The following is a 19,845-nucleotide window of genomic DNA, read 5'->3' as shown; positions in this document are numbered from 1 at the left end:
GCTGGTCTCAGCTCCCCAAGGAGCAAACCTGGGATCCCCCTCTGCCCACCCCTACTGACCTCGTTGAGCACAGTGATGAGAGCCAATGAGTATTCAATGACATGCTGGGGGTCGGCCTGTCTGAGGAGCCCAGGCAGCACACTGGCGGTCAGGCCATGCAGCCAGGGAATAAGACCCATGGAGCTATTGGGCTCCGGCAGGACAATGGCCAGAGACCTAAAGAGCAGAGGTAGGCTGTAGGCAGTGGGGAGTCGCCACAACCTCATCCCCACCCCCAGGGCCCAGCTCACCTGTTGAGGGCAACCACTGCGGCACCCAGCTGGTCCTGTACAACCACAGCTAATCCCACCTCAAAGCCAGGCTGGAAGCCTGGGGGCAGCACAGCCGCATAGGTGGAGAGACTACCCTTGTAGATACAGAACTCCTCACAGTGGCCCTGGTGACAGCGCTGCAGCAGCAGGGCATACACTAGCGGAGCACTTGCGTCCTCTGCATCCCGCCAGCCTGTGGATGGAAGCATGGCTGCAGCATGGCCCCGGCCCCTGCCAGCTCTCCCCCTACAGGCCCATACTCACCCACACATTCAAAGTGCACTTTGGTGATGAGGGCGCGCACTGCATCCAGTGGGAAGAGGCGACACGCACCCCCCAGTGGGGGGCGGTTGGGCGAGAGGCGGATGGAGGCACAGCCCTGCTCCTCTCCCAAGTGGCCCAGCACGGTGAGCGTGAAGGTGTAGCCCTCACCATCCCGCAGCACTCCGCGCCGCAGCACTAGTCGCATATCTGAGCTGCCTGTGGATGTGGTAGTCTCATCCAGCACCAGAGTCTTATTGCTAAAGGTACGTGCAGCCCAGCGCTGCAAGACAGAAAGGAGAGGCAGTGAGGGCAATGCTACAGCCACCTGCCAAACCAGGACCAGGGCAGCCCACCACTTACCCCACGCTTGGAGCCACTGCTGCAGTTACGGCAGCGGCCCTCCAGGTACACATAGGAACTGCGGCTCACTTCATACACTGCCTGTGCCTTACAGGACACACATTCCAGTGACACAATGGGCACCCGACCACTTCGGACCAGCACCTGGGGAGGAGGCAGGTCACAGGGAGGCCACATCCCACTGAGCCAGCAGGGCAGGCAGCTTAAGGGCAGGGCCTCTACCCTCCTAAGCAGTACAGCTGGGAACACTTAAACACAGGCTCCCCTGCCAAGTCTAAGAAGGTGTTAGTAGTCTGAAGGGGCAAAGGCCAGCAGGGATGTCATCTGCAATACAGGATGCTGCTGAGCCTGGCAGTAGGAGACACACACATCCACCACTGTAGGATGCAAGACAGGTGGGTGAACAAACCAAGGCACCCATCCAAGCCCTGCACATATCTATCCCCAGGTTTCAAATTTTCCCAGGCAAGGCCCGATTTAGCATTTTAGCCCAACTGGACCCTGCTCCCAGCCCCTCTTCCCTAGATGACCTGTCAGGGTAGTCCTTCCTCCTGGAAGGCCTGGCATTAAGATATCCCTCTCCCTACCCTCATAGTAGAAGCAGAGTCCAGCATATCCCATTGGCAGGACTGTCCTTTAGCAAAAGGGGTATCCATCACATGCACAAGGGCCCTAATTTTCCTGGCCAGGGAAGGGGAGCATGAGGGCAAATGGTACCCACTCCATTCAGAAACAAGGACACCCATATTTTAAGGAAAGTGATTGCCTCTGAGGTAAGAAAGGAACTCTGTTTCTCAATGTTTTATTCTGTTGTTGTAACCCCAGTACTTCTAAGAGGCTGAGGCAGAAAGACTGCAAGTTCAAGACCAGCCTGGAGAACTTAGCGACTTAAGACCCTGTCCCAAGATTTTTAAATGTTTTAGGACTGGAGATGTAGCTCAGTGCAAAGGCCCTGGTTTCAATTCCAGTACTAAAAAGAAAGAGAAAGAGAAAGAGGGAGAGGAGGAGGAGGAGAGAGAGAGGGAGAGAGAGAGAGAGATGGGGTAGGGAGAGGGAGAGAGAGATCACCAGAGTTCATAAGGCCCCTGTAGGATTTTATGCAGTTTACCGTGGCTTGAAAGGAAGCAATATTGAAATTGGATATTTTGTATTAAAATCAGCAACAAGAAAAGAACCAATAACCTCTAGGACTGCAACACAGAGAGCCTTTGAAACAAATGGCACACTGGGTAATGTCTGGGTGCTGTCTGGGCTGTAGCCCGTGGGGATGAGGCAACACTCACCGTCTGACTGGAAACCTCTTCCTTCCTGCCCACTTTCCACACAGTAAGGTTGAAGGTATACTCTACACCGGCCTCTAGGCGCTCCTTGGGGATGATGACCACACTGTTCCCGCGGGGCCCAAAGTTCAGCACACACCCACTGGTCTCCCTCTGCAGGTGACAAACACAGGAAATGGTGAGGTAAGATCCTGACTAGCCTCAAAGCAGAGCCTGGCACAGGAGACGGCCCAGGAAACCCCTCCCCATGCCGGGATCAAGGCCCACCCAGCCATAAGGAACACTGGGTGTTCACTGGTCATGGCCCAACTGAGGAGGTGGAGATGGCCCCGCCACATCGCTAACCTGTGTAGCAGCCACACAGGCCCAGTGGAAGTTAAGTGGTGTCTGGTCATCATCCTCCAAGTTGGGGTCGTAGGACTTGCTCCCATCCAGCATCAGATCCTGCGCATCTGACCACACGCGATATGAGCCACCTTCAATGATAGGAACCAGGCGCTCGGCAGCCATGGTTACATTGGCCTGAATGCTCTGTGCCAAAGGTGTGTCCCCAAATGACACCACAAACACAAAGCAATAGTGGCCTACGGGCAGTGCCAGTCGTGGAACCACCAGCTGGGGCCGGCTCACATCCACGCCAGGCAGGGCCACCCGTGCCATAGGCCCTGGTCGCTGGCAGCTGGCAGTACGGTACACCTCCCAGCGGTACTCAGTCTGGTAGGTGACACACTCACGCAGATCAATGTGAGCCTCCAGGTAGTTTCGCTGGGAGCGCCGCATCAATACCTGCAGGGGGAGGGCCACGTCCACCTCAGGCTCCCTGCAAGCCAGTACCTGGACCGTCACTGTGGCCTGTACCACAAAGAAGCTCACCAGGTTGGAGGCATTCACCTCCACTCGGTAGTCCCCAGGCTGCAAGTAGGAGTGGTCAGCCCAGGGCTCCTCTGTGTCCTGCACTGGGGCCCCATCCCCAAAGTCCCAGTGGTAGGCCACACGCCGGGGACTGGGGCTTGTGCTAGCCTCAAAGTGAGCTGAGCGGTTGGCAAAGCAGCGGCCACTGTGCAGCACCACATACTGGATGGGATCCTGGACCTCCACTGAAAGTGTGAGGTTCACGCCACCCAGTTCGTTAAAGGCACGCACATGGATCTCCAGCAGCCCTGCAGCCACAGGGGTGTAGGTGACATCACGGCCTGAGAGAATGACCAGGGAGTCACCTTGGACCTTCTGCAAAGAGAAGTACCAAGCATAGGCAACTCGAGAGCCCCGCTGTACCCGAGCTGTGAAGTTCTTCTCGGTGCCTGTGGCCATGCCCAGTTCACAGCAGTTGGGTACCTGCAGCCCGTCCACAGCCTCTAATACCAAGACACGCACTTGTGCCTGGCCCCGGCTCACATGGTTCTCAGCCTGCACACTCACCACGTGATCTCCAACGCGGGAGAAGCTGTGGGAGAAACGGGGCCCGGGGAGAACCTCGGGACTGGTCCCGCCAACCTGCAGGTAGAAGGTGACAGCCGAGCCAGCTGCCAGCAAGATCTGAAAGTGGACCAGCTGCCCAGGCGCTACCACCTTGCTGCTGGCCCACAGCATTAGGCCCACGATAGGTTCCTCCACTGTGAGGTTGTGCATAGCTGAGACCCAGCTGACCGCATTGGAGGCATTGAGCTGGATAGAGAAGACTCCAGCATCTGGGAAGCCCACGGCAATATGCTGGCTGTGCTTGCTGCCACCTGGCACAGCCCAGCACCAGCTTACATTGGTACCTGTGGCTAGCTGTCCCCAGAAGGGCACGGTGGAGCCAGCTGCCACAAAGCTAACATCTGGTTCACTAGCCCTAATGGTAAGGCCACTCACAGGTACCTGCACGGCCACCACAATGGTGACGTTAACTGAGCCCAGCTGGTTCCCAGCTGTGACCCTAACCAGGTGCAGGCCAGATGTGGAAAAGGCATGGTTAGTGGACCGTTCAGAGGTCTCCAAGCTTAGCCCTTCCTCCAAGGACCAAGTGTAAACCACACCACTACCACCCGTCAGCTCAGCACCAAAGGTGATACTCTCATTGACCGCAGCTGGATTGGGAGAGGCAGCCACAGTCAGAAACTCCACAGGCTCCACAAAATCTATGGTGCGGTTGGCTGAGGAACTGCCCAGCATGTTGGTGGCCCGCAGCTGGATGTGATAGGTGCTGGCCTCAAGCACAGTGAGTGAGAAGCTCTTGCCACTGCCTACTAATGCTGCAATGCCATCCTTCTGGGCGGTCCAGCTGTAGGAAACGTTGGTGCCATCCCTGACCACAGCCTGCAGCTGTAATGTGTGGTTGGTGGGAAAGCAGCAGCCGCCGCCACCACCTGCCACCTGCAGGCCCTCAATGAACTGCAGGACGTAGATGAAGATGCTGTCCTGCGCTGTGCTCACTTCATTCTCAGCCGTCACAATGATGTTGAAGGTGCCCACTGAGCGGAATGTGTAGGAGATGGTGGGGCCCCCAGGGATGGGTGTGCAGCGGTCGCACAGCACCCAGTTGTAGTGCACGTCACTACCTGCTTCCAGTGTGGTGCTGAAGCTCACACTGCCGTTCAGGGGCACCACCACACGGCTGGCATTGATGCTCAGCCCCTGTATGCGCTGCTTCACTGTAACATTGAGCCAAGCCTCACTGTGGCTCACTTCATTCCAGCCGCACACCCTGACAGTAAAGTCACCTGTGCTGTTGTAGACATGGGTGACTTCAAGGCCCTCAAGCTGTGTGCCATCACCCAGCTCCCACAGGTAAGTGCCGGGATGCCCACGGCCCACGACAGAGAACAGGTAAGGCTGCTGCAGCTTCAGCACGTGAGAGCCATTGAGTCTGATGCCAGTGACCACCACAGGCTCCTGTGCCTCCACAAGAGCAGAGTCATTGGCAGCAGAGACGTTGTTGGACACTGTGACCGTCACCAAGTAGGAGCCTGGGTCTCGGTAGATCATTATTGCCTCAGGGCCCCAGGCCTGGATGGGGGTAGTGTCTTCAATGCCAAAGTCCCAGGTGTAGCGGTAGGGGAATGAAGGCCAGGTACAGGCCACCAGCCGAGCTTCATCCCCAACCTGCACAAACTGCCGTTCGGGCCGCAGGGTGACGTTGCCCACCTCCGGCTCGACGCAGACACTGGTGAAATAATGTGCCTTGTTCACACGGCTTGACAAGATCAATGTCAGGGGGAATGTGCCACTCCTAGTGAAATTATGTGTCACCGTTGGGCGCCCTTCAACAGTTGTGTTAGAGGAGCCATCCCCAAAGGTCCAGTCAAAGAGGTAATAGGCAGGATCCCCAGCAACGTGGGCTGTCAGTTGGGCATCAGGCTGGGTGGGGATACAGGTGGCAGGCTCAATACGCAGCACCTCCAGGACAAAAACACGCACAGGTAGGCTTTGAGTCAGGTGGCCTGCAGGGCTAGCTGCACCCACTGTCACTGTACAGTTCTGTGCCCGCAGATACACATGCTGCACCGTGGCCTCAGAGCCAGTGAATACTGTGCCATCCCCCATGTCAAACGTCCACGTGACATTGTCACCTGTCTCCACGGTAGCACTGACCACCACAGGAGCTCCCTGCTCCACTGCTGGGCTTAGGCGCACACTCAGCCCACTTAGCTCCTGGAAGACGTGGACAGCTGTGTGTGCTACCACACTGCTCACCGTGTTGTTGACCTCCAGGCAGATTTGGTAGGTGCCTGTCCTGGTGTAGGTGTGATTCACTGCTGGCTGGCTCTGTATCAGGACAGGGGAGCCATCCCCAAAGTCCCACATATATAGGACACCACCAGGCAGAGGCAGTGGGTGTGATGAGAAGGTGACAGGCCAGCCGGCCACCAAGGTGCTGTTGCTCACACTTATGGCCACAGCAGGCAGTGTGTCACGTACACTCACAGGCACTTGCTGTGTCAGGTTCTCAAAGGCGTTGGACACGAGGACAGTCAAGTTGTACTCACCTGCAGGGGAGAGGGCTGAGTGGAACTCCTGATAGCTAAATCCCCACCTAGCACCTTGTGCTTCATGGGGTAGCCTCCTCAAAGCATGAACAGCTGCCCCCTTGGACGTGTGTGTGGGTAAAAGGGTAAGGACAGGACCAAGCCCAACTGCATGTATGTGAATAAGGTAGAGGGCATGTGGCAAGTGGGGTGGTGGTGATGGGGTAGTGACCTACATCATGTGCCACTGGGGAGACATTTCTAGATGAGGCTTCTAGAATCTTAAGAGTAATTAAACAGTGGTCCCGCTTTTTGCTCTCCAAAAAAGAGTTGAGAGCAGAAAACAAGAAGGCCCAGTTTCAAATTCAAATTCTGGCCTTAAGAATGCTGTCTAGCCCCGACATGTCAGGCCCAGGTACACCCCTCCTTCACCCTAGTAAGGGCCCCAAGCCATTAACCCAGCAAGGGGACCATCCCTTGGGGGGCCATCCCTCGGAGGGCTGTCTGCACAGACAGGGTCAGCAAGGCAATGATCTGCCCCTCACCTGGGTTGGTATAGGTATGCGTGGCATTGTGTTCCACCAACACCTGGGCCACAGTAGGGTCCGGGACCTGGAAGGACTTGTTGTATGGAGGCTTGAACTGGCCAAGCACCTGTTCCCCATCCCCAAAGGTCCACCTGCCAGAGCAGTGGGCAAGTGATGAGTGGGATAGGCAGGGACAGGTGGCCAGGACTGGCTCCAGCAGCAACTTGTCCCTGCAGTCACTCCTTCCTGGCACCTTTGTTAAAGATACAACCCAACTCTGCTGCACCAGAGTCTTCCACACCCTCCCACAGATCCTCACAGAATTCTGTACACCAACACCCTGACAGAGGATGAAACTGAGGCCTGGAGAAGCAACACTTTGTCAACCTGCCACGAGCCCCCACCCTGACCCTAAAGCTAGCTGCCCACCACTAGGCCCAGGGCACTCACAGGAAGGCCACCTCCACAGCTGAGTCCACCAGCACACTGGCCATCAGCACCAGCACAGTGTTAGGGGGCAGCACAGCGGGCACTGCAGACACCTGCAGGCTCCGCATCCTGTTCATGCGCTCCACCGTGACGTTATAGTTCACAGTGACATTGCTCACATGGTTGGAGGCTGTGAGCTACAAAGAAAGACATCAGTCAGCATGGGGCCCACAGCCGCAAGGATCCCAAACCCCAGCTTAACAACCTCCCCACACTTACCCACAGGCATGGCAGTGTCCGCAAGGGCAAAGCAAAGCAGAACAAAAGGCAAAGATAAGCACAGATATCCCAAAAACTCCAAGACCTCATCTGCCTGCCCCCACCTACTGAGAGCTTGAAGATGGCAGCACTCTGGTAGATGACATTGAAGACAACATTGTGGAAAGTCAGGGACTGCTTATCATCAATGGTCCACCAAAAGACCACATCAGAGCCAGCCTCCACCACAGGGCTGTACCGCTGTGGAAAGGACATGGCATTGCCCAAAGTTGTGATTCTGGTCTCAGCCCGCATCTGCCCACCTGCACATGCTTCCCCTTGGACGGCTAGAGAATTCTATGCCTGATGGACAGAGAGGACGGGTGGGGGGGTTCACTGGCTGAGCTTCAACTCCCAAGACACCCATGGTCACACCTTAACTCCCCACCTGTAAAGTAGGCTTAGCATTAGCAACAGAGTCAACCTGTCTGCGAGTCCTCATCAACTCGCCATCCTGCTGGAGCCCCCTAAGTGGACAGCCCGGTGCCATGTAGAAAGGTGCACAAATCTCACTGGGCCACATGGCCTTGGGCGACCAATGTCAGCTGACAGACCAGGTGTGTCCAGGGGAAACCAGGAGACGCTGCACAGTTATGGCAGGACTATCAGAGAGGACCACTGGTGCAGAGGGTGGGCATGCCTAGGATGAGGCACTGGGGGGCCAGCAGCTTTGCATGAGGGCTTCAAATCCCACCTCAACAGGCACATGCATCAGGCAGATGGGAGGATTGCAGAGGGCCCAAAACACACCTGACTCATGGGGGCTGTGGAGGGAGGGAGCCAAATGTGACAACCTGTTTTTGCTTTTTACAACCTGCTTCTTCAAATGTGAGAAGGGAAAGAAGGGTTTATAAAGCAGGCTCTGGCTGTGACCTTTTAGTAATGTAGAAATTAAATTACTAAGTAGGACTGGGGTGTGCCTCCGTGGTAGAGCACTTGTCTAGCAACAATAAGACCCGGGTTGAAACCCTAGCACCATAAAATGAGAGGGGAGAGGGAAGAGGAAGGGTGGGGAGGGGCGGAGAGAGAGAAAGAAATTGCTCCATAGTCTGAGCTTCCTGACAAAACATTGTGCTGACCCCTGTGCCCACCCCCATCTAACCAAGGAGCTTCTACACTGGCCAAGGGGCTCCCTCTATGCATATCTTTCCTGGGGACAGGGGAGGTCGGGTCACAGGCCACACTCACCACTAGGGCACCCTGTAGTACCCGGGCCTCCGGAACAGGCGTAGCACGGAGGCCATGGATGGGTTCCTCTGCTGTCACTCTCAGGCTGAGGTTGGCCCGGCCAGCACTGTTCTGCACCACAATATCCACAGCATGCTCCCCCCGGCGGAGCCCAGGAAGTGCCAACACTGAAAACAGGGTGTTGTTGGTCTCTTGGGTACAGCTGGGCTTGAGGGCATCCAGCACGGTGGGGCAGGCAGCCTCCAAGGGTGCACTGACATTGCCCCCAGGCCAGTGAGCGGTGGCTGTAGCATTGTCACCAGAGTCCACCTGAAGCACCAACACTGAGCCACTGGTTGGCACATAGAGTTGGTCACCAAGGGCAGCTGGGTAGATGAGCCGGAGCCCAGCTACTGGGGAGACCACATTGAAGCTGCAGGAAAGGTTGTATCTCCATAGTCTGAGCTTCCTGACAAAACATTGTGCTGACCCCTGTGCCCACCCCCATCTAACCAAGGAGCTTCTACACTGGCCAAGGGGCTCCCTCTATGCATATCTTTCCTGGGGACAGGGGAGGTCGGGTCACAGGCCACACTCACCACTAGGGCACCCTGTAGTACCCGGGCCTCCGGAACAGGCGTAGCACGGAGGCCATGGATGGGTTCCTCCTGTCACTCTTGCACTGTTCTGCACCACAATATCCACAGCATGCTCCCCCCGGCGGAGCCCAGGAAGTGCCAACACTGAAAACGGTGTTGTTGGTCTCTTGGGTACAGCTGGGCTTGAGGGCATCCAGCACGGTGGGGCAGGCAGCCTCCAAGGGTGCACTGACATTGCCCCCAGGCCAGTGAGCGGTGGCTGTAGCATTGTCACCAGAGTCCACCTGAAGCACCAACACTGAGCCACTGGTTGGCACATAGAGTTGGTCACCAAGGGCAGCTGGGTAGATGAGCCGGAGCCCAGCTACTGGGGAGACCACATTGAAGCTGCAGGAAAGGTTGTATCTGGACACACTGTTGCCCACTGTGGCCCGGACCTCATAGCGCCCAGGATGCTGCAGCCCAGGGTTGGACCTCAGGCCCAGAAGGGGGCTGAGTCGCTCGGTGGTTGTGACCAGCTGCAGGATACAGGCAGGGCCAGCCAGAGCATTATCCAGCAGGGCAGGTAGGTGAGCCAGCCAGTTGGACGCATTGGTAGAGAGGTACAGGGCCTTGGGGCCAGCTTGGCTGGGCGCCAGGGGACACTGCAGTAGGGCACCTGAACCAGCATCATGCTGTAAGCCAATGAGGTCACCAGGGAGCACAGGGACATCCTGGCCATGGAAGGTTACCTATGGGAGAAGGAGGCAGGACTGTCATATCCTACAGGCAGGGACCACAGGATCAGGCCAAAGACAGGCAGCTTCTACTGGGTTATAAGCACCATTATCCATGTTTCAGAATCCCCACAGCCCAGGCACTCATGGCAGGGACAAAAAGGGCAGGCATCAAAAAGGCCGAGTGTGGTGGTGCACGCCTATAATCCCAGCACTTGGGAGGCTGAGGCAGGAGGATCGCTGTGAATTTGAGACCAGCCTGGGCTACACAGTGAGTTCCAGGTCAGTCTCAACTACGTAGTGAGACCCTGTCTCAAAAAAAAAAAAAAAAAAAAAGGCAGATAAAGGCTACAGAATCCCAGAGAGGGTACAGCCGAGTTGGGCTGCCTCAGGTAGGAAGGCCCTACTCAGAGGACTCAAAAGCTGGAAAGAAGCTACCATGTTAAAGGAGGGCCTCCTCCTTTAGAAGACACAGCAAGGCAGGTGCTTCTTGCATGGGGAGCCAAGCAAAGGCACTCAGGGTATCAGTGGGCAGGGACATGAAGGAGAGAGGGGAGGTGCTGGGCTGTTCAGAGGTGTCATGTTCTCTCCGCTTGGTGGGAGACCAGGTCTTTGGGCAGCTGAGAGGAAGGACTGGGGAGCTGCTCAGAGGCTGACAGGCAGATTAGGGACACATACCGAATACTGCGTGGGGGGCCCTGCAGGCACAAAGAAAAGAAATTCTTTCCACAGAGCATAAGTGGCTCTGGGGAGCCCAGGCTCCAACATGGACTCATTGGCACAGGCCTGAAGGTGGCAGGCAGCATCCAGAGGCATACAGAGATTGGCACCAGGACACCAGCATCCCTCTGGCATACACCTGGGGGGTGGCTCAGTCCTATTGACTGGCTCACTTCTGTTTTCTGGAGTCCCTGCAAGAAGAGAAGGGATACCAAGAGTCCTGCCTTACTGAGAGGCCAATTAGGGACGCCCTATCCACCTGATTCAATACCAGACCTAGCCGCGTAGCGTCCCAGGCCCCTCACCTCCTCTGCCATAAGGCCAGCTGACTGACCCAGGGCACCCCCCATGCACCATGAGGCAGGCCCCACCTGATCTGTTCTTGGGACATAAGAGCAAGGCTCTGTAGATCCCGTATCTCTTCACCTCCAGGCTAGGGGCCAGAAGACCTGAGAACTGGGCCCACCCAAACCCCCTCGCTCCCACTGCCATTGCAGAGGCCCACCTGCCCCTCCTGAAGGCCGGTACACCTGAAGCCGTAACTGGGCAGGCTCTTCAAGCTCCTGGGTCTCAAACTCAGCTGTAGTGAGGAAGGCTTCACGGCTTGGGCTCAAGCCAGAGAACACCATGACCTGGTGGACAGAGGGCCACCTCAGTTCCAGAGAACCCACCCCAGGGCCTGGACTCCTTGGTCCCAAATAGCAGGACAGAGGAGAGCAGGGACCTTCCTGAGGCCACCACAGGCATGATTTTTGTGTCACCTGGGAGGAAAATTCAGATTAAATTCATCTGTGTGAGCCCTACTGTAGTTTTACTCCTGGTCCCTTCCTACAGTCTTTTTTTTTAATTTCATTTTTATTAGTACACGTTTATAATACACTTTTTACATTCATCACAGGGTGTTGGTACGTGTAAGAACACATCTTCATTCTTATTATGTACCCCCTACTGTGGTTTTAAAAATAATTAAAACAGTTAGCAAACCTTTTCGAGTATCCAAACTCAACCCCAAACCCACTTTTAAAAAGTCCCAACACTGCGATTAAACCTGAATACCGACTAGCCTCGCAAAAGCTCATGACATCACTGTCTTGCGACATCATCTCCCTGTACCACCACTCCTTTCCAAGCACGAGTGTGGTGCCCATGTGACCACTGACCGCTAGGGCAGTGCTGGGGCGACTTGACTGGCCCGGCAATGGAAGGGCGCCGAGCACCTGCTGTGCCACGTATTCACGTGCCATGGGTTCACCACGACTGACCCAGAGCAAGAGCTAGGAAAGCAGTAGTTCTTCCAAATAATGGGATTAGATGCTTTTCACTGCTGCCCTACATGGAGTTTCCAAGTTATCCATGCTGGTCATTAAAACTGAAACAATCTCCCCAAAGCCAAGCTGTTCCCTTTTTTGGTTGGGTGGTTTGTTAGTTTTGAGACAAGGTCTTGCTATATAGCCCAGGATGACCTCAAACTCACAGTGATCTCTGTGCCTCAGCCTCCCAAGTGCTGGGATTACAGGTGTGTACACCACCATGCCTGGCTGCCAACTTGTTTCTTTTTTTCTTTTTTTAAGAGTAGGAAAAATTTACTGAGGGAAAGCTTCTGCCTGAGAGATGGAAGGGGGACCGGAAAGTGGGTAGCCCACTGCCAACTTGTTTCTTAAAGACACACAATAGCAGGGTAAGGCAAGACCCTGGAGGGGGATGCCCTCCGGAACACAGAGGGGCCAGCCTACCTCCACGGGATGCCGGGGTGGCACGAGGCCTTCCTGTGGTGTCAGCAGAATCAGGGGCCCCTGCAGGCCCCCATCAGGCACTCCCATGAGGAAGTTCTCAGCATTCCACACGGGGCCTAGAGATGGTAATTGTGCAGTGAATGCCAGTGCCGGGCTGAAGGGAAACGGGACATCCAGGGTGGGGCAGACCTGAGACTGAGCCACCTGGCAGCTGCCCCCCCCTCCATCTGTTTCGTCTGGTACAATCTCAGCCCAAGCACAAGAGCAGGTGCTCACCAAACACCTAGCCAACACTAAGCGCTGGGAAATGTACCTCCAGGCCGCAGCTCACAGACGTAGCTATGTGGTGCTGAGCACAGGTCTGTGTTGCACTGTCCGGCAGGCCCCAGCCGCACACAGTGCTCAGCCGTGGCTGGGTGTGGCTCCCCAGGCAGCCAGTTTTGACAGCTCTCCAGGTTGAAGGCCTCTCCCTGGGGTGCCAGGCCTGCCTCTGGCCCCTCCACAGCTGAGAAGCCAATCCACACATCCAGGCTCCTGTGGGCAGATGGCAGGCAGGCCAAGCACTCGGAGTGTGTTCCTCACAGCACCCTGGCAAGTGGGCTCTAGCACCGTCACTTTTATCCAGAGAGTGAAACTGAGGCTCAGATACATGACCTACCAAGCAAAGCCCATGCCACACCCATCCATGCCCACGAGGCCAGGGTGGCATGGCCGAGGGCTCCACAGAAGGCTCTGCCTCAGATGTAAGGCCGTGGGCCACCCACACTTTGCCCTGCAGGTGCAGCATTTAGGAACCCAAATGGACTCGTATCAGACCCCCAAATGAGCTGACAGCACTGCCGAGGTAGGAAGCCCTTTCTGGAGCCAGGGCTCATGGATAGATGTATGTGCTCTGGCACAGACGCATGGAGGAAACACATGGGAGGGAGGGAATTTCACTGAGCCCCAGATGACCTGCCTGGGAAAGGACCTTAGCCACTCTGAGCCTTAATTACATCTGGCACTGGGGATAAACAGGGTATGATTACCCACAGGCACAACAGGAATTGCCCACCCTTGCCCAGTACATGGACACCCAGGAAAGGGGCGTACGGCCTCACTTCCCACACCAGCCACAGTGTACTCTGGGGCCACAAACAAGGGTCTGGCCCACTCACTGGGAGGCACATGTCCCCACAAGCACCATGCTACCTATCCATGGTGTGGGTGGTATGTGACACCCCTGCCCCTCTCTAAGCGGGGAACGGGCACGGGGCACAAGAAGCAGAAAGCACAACCTCCAGGGCATCCCAGGACCAGCCCTGTCAGGAGCATCTAGAGTCCTCCCCTGCAGGGACAGGACAGATGGGAGCCTGACCCCAGCTCTCACGACGACACGTGCCACAAGTGTTTACAGGAGCTGCGCTAGCCCATGTCCACATCTGCACCTGTAGAGTTGTAGGAACAGCCATCCACGGGGCAAGACAAGATCCCTCCAACCTCCCCATCTCGACTTGGGCTCTGCCCACACCCCCATCCTGGTAACCCCACCCTTCTGTGGCCTGGGGAGAGGGGGCAGGCACCTGGTAACCTGGGAGACCAGGAAGTGCTGGATTGCAGGACTGTCCACCATGGCCAGGGCGGCCCCAGCCCAGGCCCGGCATTGCTCCTGTGCCTGCAGCCAAGGCGCCTTCTCTGCCACCAGGCGGTAGCAGTGCCCATTGCCAGGGAAGATCTCCGTGTCCGAGGGGCAGAGCGGGTGCACCACTGGGGATGATGGGCAGAGACCAGGCATCAACATGTACCCGTGACCAAAGTGTGGGCTCTCCCCCTACTCAGGACTGGTGACCTAGGGCCCAGCTATTGAGGTACCTACCTTGGACTGGCTCCTCGTCCAAGGCTAGGATGCTGTAGGTAGCCTCAAGGTCTGAGCCTCCACGGTTCCGGATACCCAACTCAAGGCTTGCATCTCTGTGCACAGAGGACGGGCACACGAGCTCCAGGGCAGCAGGCGCCACCTCTACTTTCACCTCTGTCTCCAGTGTGGCTGAGCCTGCCCCTAAGGCCAGTACTGCCATCACATGATAGTGTCCGGGCAGCACATATCGATGGGTGGCAGCAGGACCAGCCATGTCCAGCTTGGGAGAGCCATCGCCAAAGTCCCAGCATATGGTGCTGATAGGCAGGGAGGTGGTGGTGATGTGGAAGGTTGCTGGCTGGCCGGAGGCCAGGGGTCCATGGGGCCCCACCAGGGTGGCCCCGGGGGAAGCAGGGAACACATGCTGGAGGAAGGTGGGGCCCCCGCAGGCAGGTATGGGTGGCAGGGGGCTGGAACACAGGGACAGACAAGCCATGGAGTTGTTGGGGGTCTGGGCTGCCCCACATAGACACTGGCCCTGCTCTGAGAGGGCCGCTAGGCCCTGGCCACCTAAGAAGCAGAAGGTGCTGCAGGCCTCAGATGCCAGTGGGCCCTTGTGGGCAGTGGAGAAGGCCACCACCACCATGGTATCCGAGCTGTTGTCAGGGAGGCAGGCAATATACTCCTCACCTGGAACAGACAGACAGGCTGGATGCAGGAGCCCACCTCCTCGTGGCTTCGTCAAGCAGCCTCCATGCCTCCCACTCCCACCCTAAATCAGACCCCCCAGAGCCCCAGCCTCTCCAGAGGGGCATTCATGATCCCATACTCATCTTTCCCTGGGCCTCTCTGCTGTCTCAGGAAGAGCTGTCACCTCTCCTGGCCTAGGTCCTGGCAGGGAGGACCGACCCACCCTACACCTGGCCCACACTCACCACAGCTGCTATCCGGCAAGGGGAGGCTAAGGAGGGACTGGCCAGCCAGGGGGCCTGGCCCTGTGCACGTAACCTCCTCTGGCCGCACCACATGAATCTGCTGCTCCTCTGCCCAGCGCCTCAGCCACAACAGACCACAGTCACACTCAAATGGGTTCCTGCTCAGGTTTCTGCAGGGAAACAGGTATGGGGGGGCCGAGCTGGGTGGGACCGCTATGACAGAAAGGTCCCCACTGCCCTCTGGTGAGCCTACAAACTATCTCTGGGTCTGTTCTCAAATTTGGGAGGGGCCAGGGGCCCAGTCAGGAGGGCACAGGGGACGTTAGGGGACAGATCATACAGCCACTGACAACACCAAAAGCAAAGCAACCGGTCCAGGGATTTAGTTCGGTGGCTTTGCACCTGAATGGGCAAGCTCAAGATCCTGAGTTCAATTCCCAGTACCAAAAAAAAAAAAAAAGGAAAGCTACTTACATTTCACTTAAATTAAATAAATTAGCAAATATTCCTTCTTCTAACGTAGAAATCCTATTGTTGCTTATGTCCCTGGAAGACAGGAGGGATTAGGCAGTGACAGGAGCCCGTGTAACACTATAACAACAGGCAACTGGCACTTCCCCACCCTGAGTAATCCCCAGCGTGCTGGACAGGTCAGGCACTGCCAAGGAGGGGACACTCACAGCTCCTCCAGCGCTGAGAGGTTTGCCAGAAGCCTGACGTCCAGCGTCTGGAGCAAGTTGTGGGAGACGTCTCTGAGGAGCAGGGGAGAGGCAGGTCACGGCAGGAGTCCGGGGCTGGCCACAGAGCCATCCCTGGTCCCACAGTTAGGGGTGTAATAGCACCTCCAAGCTGCAGCCTTCCACCCTCTGAACTCCCCATTTCCAGGGCCTGGGAAGGGGCTCTTGGCATGAAGGATTTGAATGAACACTCATCTGGGGAAACTGAAGCAGGAACATTCGGGCCCTCAGGGCTCTGCACCCATCTGAGCCCCGTGCTGCGAGCCTCAGGGCACAGCCACACAGAATCGCTGACTGGGAATGGCCTGGATGGTACCGTCCCTTCTGCCCAGCCTCTCCCTGACAGGACCAAGGCCCCATACCAACCGTTTGCCCTACCCTAGTAAGATGGTCTCACATAGCACCACATGGGATTCAGAATGCACCTAGACTGCCAGGGCCCAGTAGCTGCTGCTAACCACTGCTACAGGAACTACCTTAGAATATACCCAAGATACAGTGGGGGCAAAAAGATAAGATAAATAGGGAGAAGGGCCCAGGTGGATGAGCCCATATCAAAGTGATGGTGATGGTCTATAACGAACTTCAAGTTCAACACTACCAATTACAAACCCCACCAGGCGTGGTGATACAGGCCTGTAATCCCAGAATTCAGGAAGCTGAGGTAAGAAGAGATTCACAAATTCCAAGCCAACCTGGACTACACAGAAAAACCCTGACTCAAAGCCCAGAAAATAAAAATAAAAAATGAAAACCTTTACAGCATCTAAAAGATAATACAAAGGTTTATCTGGATCAAACTACGAGAAGAATCATCAAGAAACACGGAAATACGAATTTGTGCTCTTTCCTACTGTGCCTTGCACCCAGTCAACAGAAGGGAAGGAGCTAGAACAAGCCTCCGGCTTTCCAAGACCATGCAGCAAGAGGGAAGTCATAAGCAACCACAACGTGGGCACCAGAGCCAGAACTCATCTTCACAATCCAAAAGTCACACAGAACCTAAGTGAGCCAGGACACACCGACCAAGAACCCTGGGGAACAGCCACAAGTTTCCAGAGCATGAACCTAAGGAGCAGAAACAAAGTATCAAATGAGCTGGGGATTTAGCACAGTGGTTCCAGCTGCCTGCCTTCCAAGCTCAAGGTCCCTTCCATCCCTGATACCAAAAAAAAAGTATCAAAGACCAAAGAACCAACTACATCCAAAAACATGCAACCTATCTAGGCACATACCCGGTAATCCCAGCATTCAGGAGGATCATGAATTCAAGCTCGCTAGCTCAGCAATTTAGCAAGGCCTTGTCTCAAAATAAAAAATAAAGGACTAGGGATTTAGCTCAGTGGTTCTGCCATCTGCCTTGATCCCCAGTGCCAAAATAAAAATAAATATAAATAAAATGGGCTGGGGGTGTGGTTCAGTGCAAAGGCTCTGGGATTAATCTCCAGTACCACACAACAAGCAAACAAATAAGCAAGTAAGCAAACATCAAAAGTATTTAACCTCCACAAAAAATATCAGAAAACAAACTACAGGATGGACGAAGCCAGTCACAATGACATGCACCTATAGCCCCAGCTGCTCAGGAGGCTGAGGCAGGAGGATCCCTTGAGCCCAAGTGTTCTGGAACAGCCTTAGCAATATTGTAAGACTGTCTCAAAACAAACAAATCCCCCCGACAAAAAAGCAAGCACTACAAGCTGAGAAAAGTACTAGTAATTTGGATTACTGACTAAAGACCAATATTACTTTTGCTAGGAACATTAAACAAACCATGAAGCAAAAGCCACTACTCCATTTTTTAAAAAAGTAGAGCTATGCGCCTGCCTCACAAGTACAAGGTCCTGAGTTTGGTCCCCACTACCAAAAAAAAAAAAAAAAAAAAAAAAGAAGAGCTGGGCATGATGGCACACAGCTATAACCCCAGATACTCTAGAGGCTAAGGCAGGAGGATCAAGGTCAATTTGAGCAACTTAATGAGACCCTGTCTCAAAATTTAAGCACGAAGGGCCAGGGATGTAGCTCAGTGGTGCTGCCGCCTGCTTTGCAAGTGCAAGGTCCTGAGTTCAATCCTCAGTACAAAAAAAAAATTTAAACATGAAGCCTTAAGTCAGATCCAAATTACCACACACAAAAAGAAAAAAATGGGCTAAAAGCAAAAATGCAATTAATAAAAGTATAAATGGTCACAGATATGGAAGAAATATTCGATCTTCACAGTATTTGCAGAAATGCCAAAAAAAAACAACCCACAATAGCACTTTCTATCTAAGCTGTGAGCATGTTAGAAATCAGACCCCAGCTCAGCACATGGAAGTGACCGTGTGCTCCACCCTCGTGAGAATGGATGACTATCCCACTAGGCCCTTCTGGGCAGCACGGTCCTCGCCTTTGAAGTGTCCCACTCTACCCATCAACCCCACCTCCTCTCCAGCACCTTGAGAATTCCTGGGGGAGGCAAGGGCCATGGTCACCCCTGCTGTCTACCTCCTGGCGTTCTCTCTATCCATTATTCCTAACCACCAGTGGGGCTCCTAGGATGGGGGTCTCTGGACTACTCTGACTCAGCGGACGATTCTGGGTTCTGTCCAATCTGCATATCACCCTACAGTCTCCAACCCATGCAGCCTGGATACCCACCCCACCCCACCCACAGAGCTTCTGCTCTCCTAGGGAGGGATCACCATTCACCACACGAGGCTGCACTTGGTGCCTCTCACTAGCCCAGGTCTTCCAGACAATGGCCATTCAGCTGCTGAAGCCAGGGGTCAAGGAGTGGAGTCGGCCTCCGCCCTTTCCCAGCCCTAGCGCAGTCCAGGCCACCAAACCCAGCACTTTCCTGGACAATGCCCTGGCTTCTGCTGGCTACGTGTTGCCCCTCCTATCTGAGCTCCCACAGGAGAGGCCATGGCAATGGTTGTACCAGGATCACTGCAGACACACCTAAGCAGAGATTTCTCAGTTGTTGCAGTGACATCAGGGCAATCTGCACTTTCAGGGGAAGCAGGCTGTGGGGCCAAGCAGCAATGGTCCTGGGAAGGAAGGTGAACCAGAGACCAGAAGCACAGGCAGGCTTCCCGCACCGGCCCAGCCAGCATGGGACCTGGGAAGCGCTGGGAAACTTCTGGCCCAGTCTCCAATAAACAAAAGGAGGAAGAACCCCAAGTATTCCTCCTTATCCTGCTTTCTGGAAGTTCATCCTGAGTGGCAGCTTTTGGGGGAGGGGGCTAAGAAAGCAGATTATGGGGTGAAGCCAGCCTTAGGGCCCCACGTCAGGACACTACCACCCCTCCTGACTGGTTCTCCACTGAAACCAGTTCAGAGGTGGTGCACCCAAAGCTCAAAGTTCCTCCCCCAAGAAAAGCCCTACCACCAAGCATTTCTCCCTAGAACTTGCCTAAGTCATGGCTGTGGCACAGAAAAACAAAGAGGGTCTGGGTCCCTGCTTGGTCAGTCACCCCAGCCCAGGACAAAACACAGCCTGGACAAAAGCCAGGTGCTATACCTCGGCCCATACCCCCAGGGTAGGAGCACCTACATGAGCAGGATATGGTAATGGGAACTGCAGGTAGACACCAGGGACACTGGAGGAGTATCCAGGGGTTGTCCATCAGCCCTGCTGCCCACAGACACAAGACCCTGAATAACAGCTTTCCATATCTCCATTTGCTGCTGCCATCATAGTTCTAGGTGAACATCAAAGCCCCCATTTCCCAGAGCCTTGGGCTTCCTTCATATCCCCAAGTGATGTCATCACAGCCCGACGCCTTGGCCCCACACTCTAGTTTCCACAAGGAACAGTGAGGTGATGCAGCAGGCACTAGATGCCCCGACAGAAGGGACACAGAAGCAGGAACACCAAGGAGAGTCAGCTGGCAGCTGCCCCATGGTCCCTCACCCCCCACCAGGAGGAAAGCCAGCAGCCTAGCAGAGGCCCCCTGAAGAGGTCTGGGCCAACTGGGCCC

At 55.3% G+C, this 19,845-nt stretch overlaps 1 protein-coding gene across 2 annotated transcripts in view; it reads right to left on the bottom strand.

Moving 5' to 3' along the window:
- Pkd1 (polycystin 1, transient receptor potential channel interacting) overlaps positions 1–19,349 on the bottom strand; it is a 36,181-nt gene extending 16,832 nt beyond the window's left edge. Inside the window, exons 1-21 of one of the 2 annotated variants that reach the window (XM_010620778.2) lie at positions 18,824–19,349; positions 15,824–15,895; positions 15,618–15,689; positions 15,144–15,313; positions 14,227–14,898; positions 13,934–14,117; positions 12,685–12,905; positions 12,372–12,487; positions 11,144–11,270; positions 10,597–10,829; positions 9,487–9,933; positions 8,625–8,933; positions 7,506–7,637; positions 7,140–7,315; positions 6,708–6,841; positions 2,561–6,183; positions 2,219–2,368; positions 936–1,079; positions 576–855; positions 291–504; positions 60–216 (exon numbers count right to left, since the gene is read on the bottom strand). In XM_010620778.2, coding sequence (XP_010619080.2) covers positions 60–216; positions 291–504; positions 576–855; positions 936–1,079; positions 2,219–2,368; positions 2,561–6,183; positions 6,708–6,841; positions 7,140–7,315; positions 7,506–7,637; positions 8,625–8,933; positions 9,487–9,933; positions 10,597–10,829; positions 11,144–11,270; positions 12,372–12,487; positions 12,685–12,905; positions 13,934–14,117; positions 14,227–14,898; positions 15,144–15,313; positions 15,618–15,689; positions 15,824–15,895; positions 18,824–18,978 — 7,788 coding nt within the window. In that variant the 5' untranslated portion in view covers positions 18,979–19,349. Of the gene's footprint in view, positions 1–59; positions 217–290; positions 505–575; positions 856–935; positions 1,080–2,218; positions 2,369–2,560; positions 6,184–6,707; positions 6,842–7,139; positions 7,316–7,505; positions 7,638–8,624; positions 8,934–9,296; positions 9,466–9,486; positions 9,934–10,596; positions 10,830–11,143; positions 11,271–12,371; positions 12,488–12,684; positions 12,906–13,933; positions 14,118–14,226; positions 14,899–15,143; positions 15,314–15,617; positions 15,690–15,823; positions 15,896–18,823 lie in introns of those variants that run through there. The other variant, XM_033758704.1, reaches the window with a different exon arrangement.
- Between the last annotated feature and the right edge of the window lie 496 nt (positions 19,350–19,845).

This window comes from Fukomys damarensis, unplaced genomic scaffold (genome assembly GCF_012274545.1).
Source record: "Fukomys damarensis isolate Sample0158 unplaced genomic scaffold, DMR_v1.0_HiC HiC_scaffold_34, whole genome shotgun sequence".
NCBI classification, from domain to species: Eukaryota; Metazoa; Chordata; class Mammalia; order Rodentia; family Bathyergidae; genus Fukomys; species Fukomys damarensis.
Note: the sequence above shows the minus strand (reverse complement) of the source record. Positions and strands in the feature narration are given on the sequence as shown.